This window comes from Octopus bimaculoides, chromosome 2 (assembly GCF_001194135.2).
Source record: "Octopus bimaculoides isolate UCB-OBI-ISO-001 chromosome 2, ASM119413v2, whole genome shotgun sequence".
NCBI classification, from domain to species: domain Eukaryota; kingdom Metazoa; phylum Mollusca; class Cephalopoda; order Octopoda; family Octopodidae; genus Octopus; species Octopus bimaculoides.
Window position 1 is genome coordinate 143,347,013 of NC_068982.1, and position 517 is coordinate 143,347,529.

A 517-nucleotide genomic window follows, 5' to 3' on the forward strand; every position below is an offset into this window, starting at 1 on the left:
ATATAATCATAATGTCACGCCGTTAAATAAATGTATATTTACTTTGATACCTACTGATTCTTTTATGGGAAAAATGTGTGTGTGTGTGTGTGCGTGTGAGCGTGCGTGTATATGTATATATGTTTGAAATACACTATAGCTTTTTGTACTTTTTTACTTTCAGAGCCCTATGACTACCCAGCTTGGTGTTTGATCCTCGTATTCAGCGTTCATGCGACAGGAGCGTCCATTTTCATTTTCGAATGGCTTAGTCCATTTGGACTGCATCAAGGAAAAACCCCTATCCGAGGTAACTGAGGTAAATTTTGAATCATCGATAAATGCCCGTATGTAGTTAACGGCTGGTTATACAACACACATTATTTTCTATAGAGAGAGAGTAATTCAAAATTACACATTGAAATGCTTGTGTATATTTATACACATAAACACACACACATAGTTGTTTACACACACACACACACACACACACACATATATATATATATATATATATATATATATATATATATATATT

General features: G+C 33.5%; 1 protein-coding gene across 1 annotated transcript in view; it reads left to right on the top strand.

The window, feature by feature from the left end:
• The window catches only part of LOC106880576 (glutamate receptor ionotropic, NMDA 2A), a 157,764-nt gene that overhangs the window by 46,219 nt on the left and 111,028 nt on the right, over positions 1 to 517 (top strand). Inside the window, exon 4 of the mRNA XM_052965894.1 lies at positions 164 to 289. Within this exon, the coding sequence (XP_052821854.1) occupies positions 164 to 289 (126 nt within the window). The remainder of the gene's footprint in view (positions 1 to 163; positions 290 to 517) is intronic.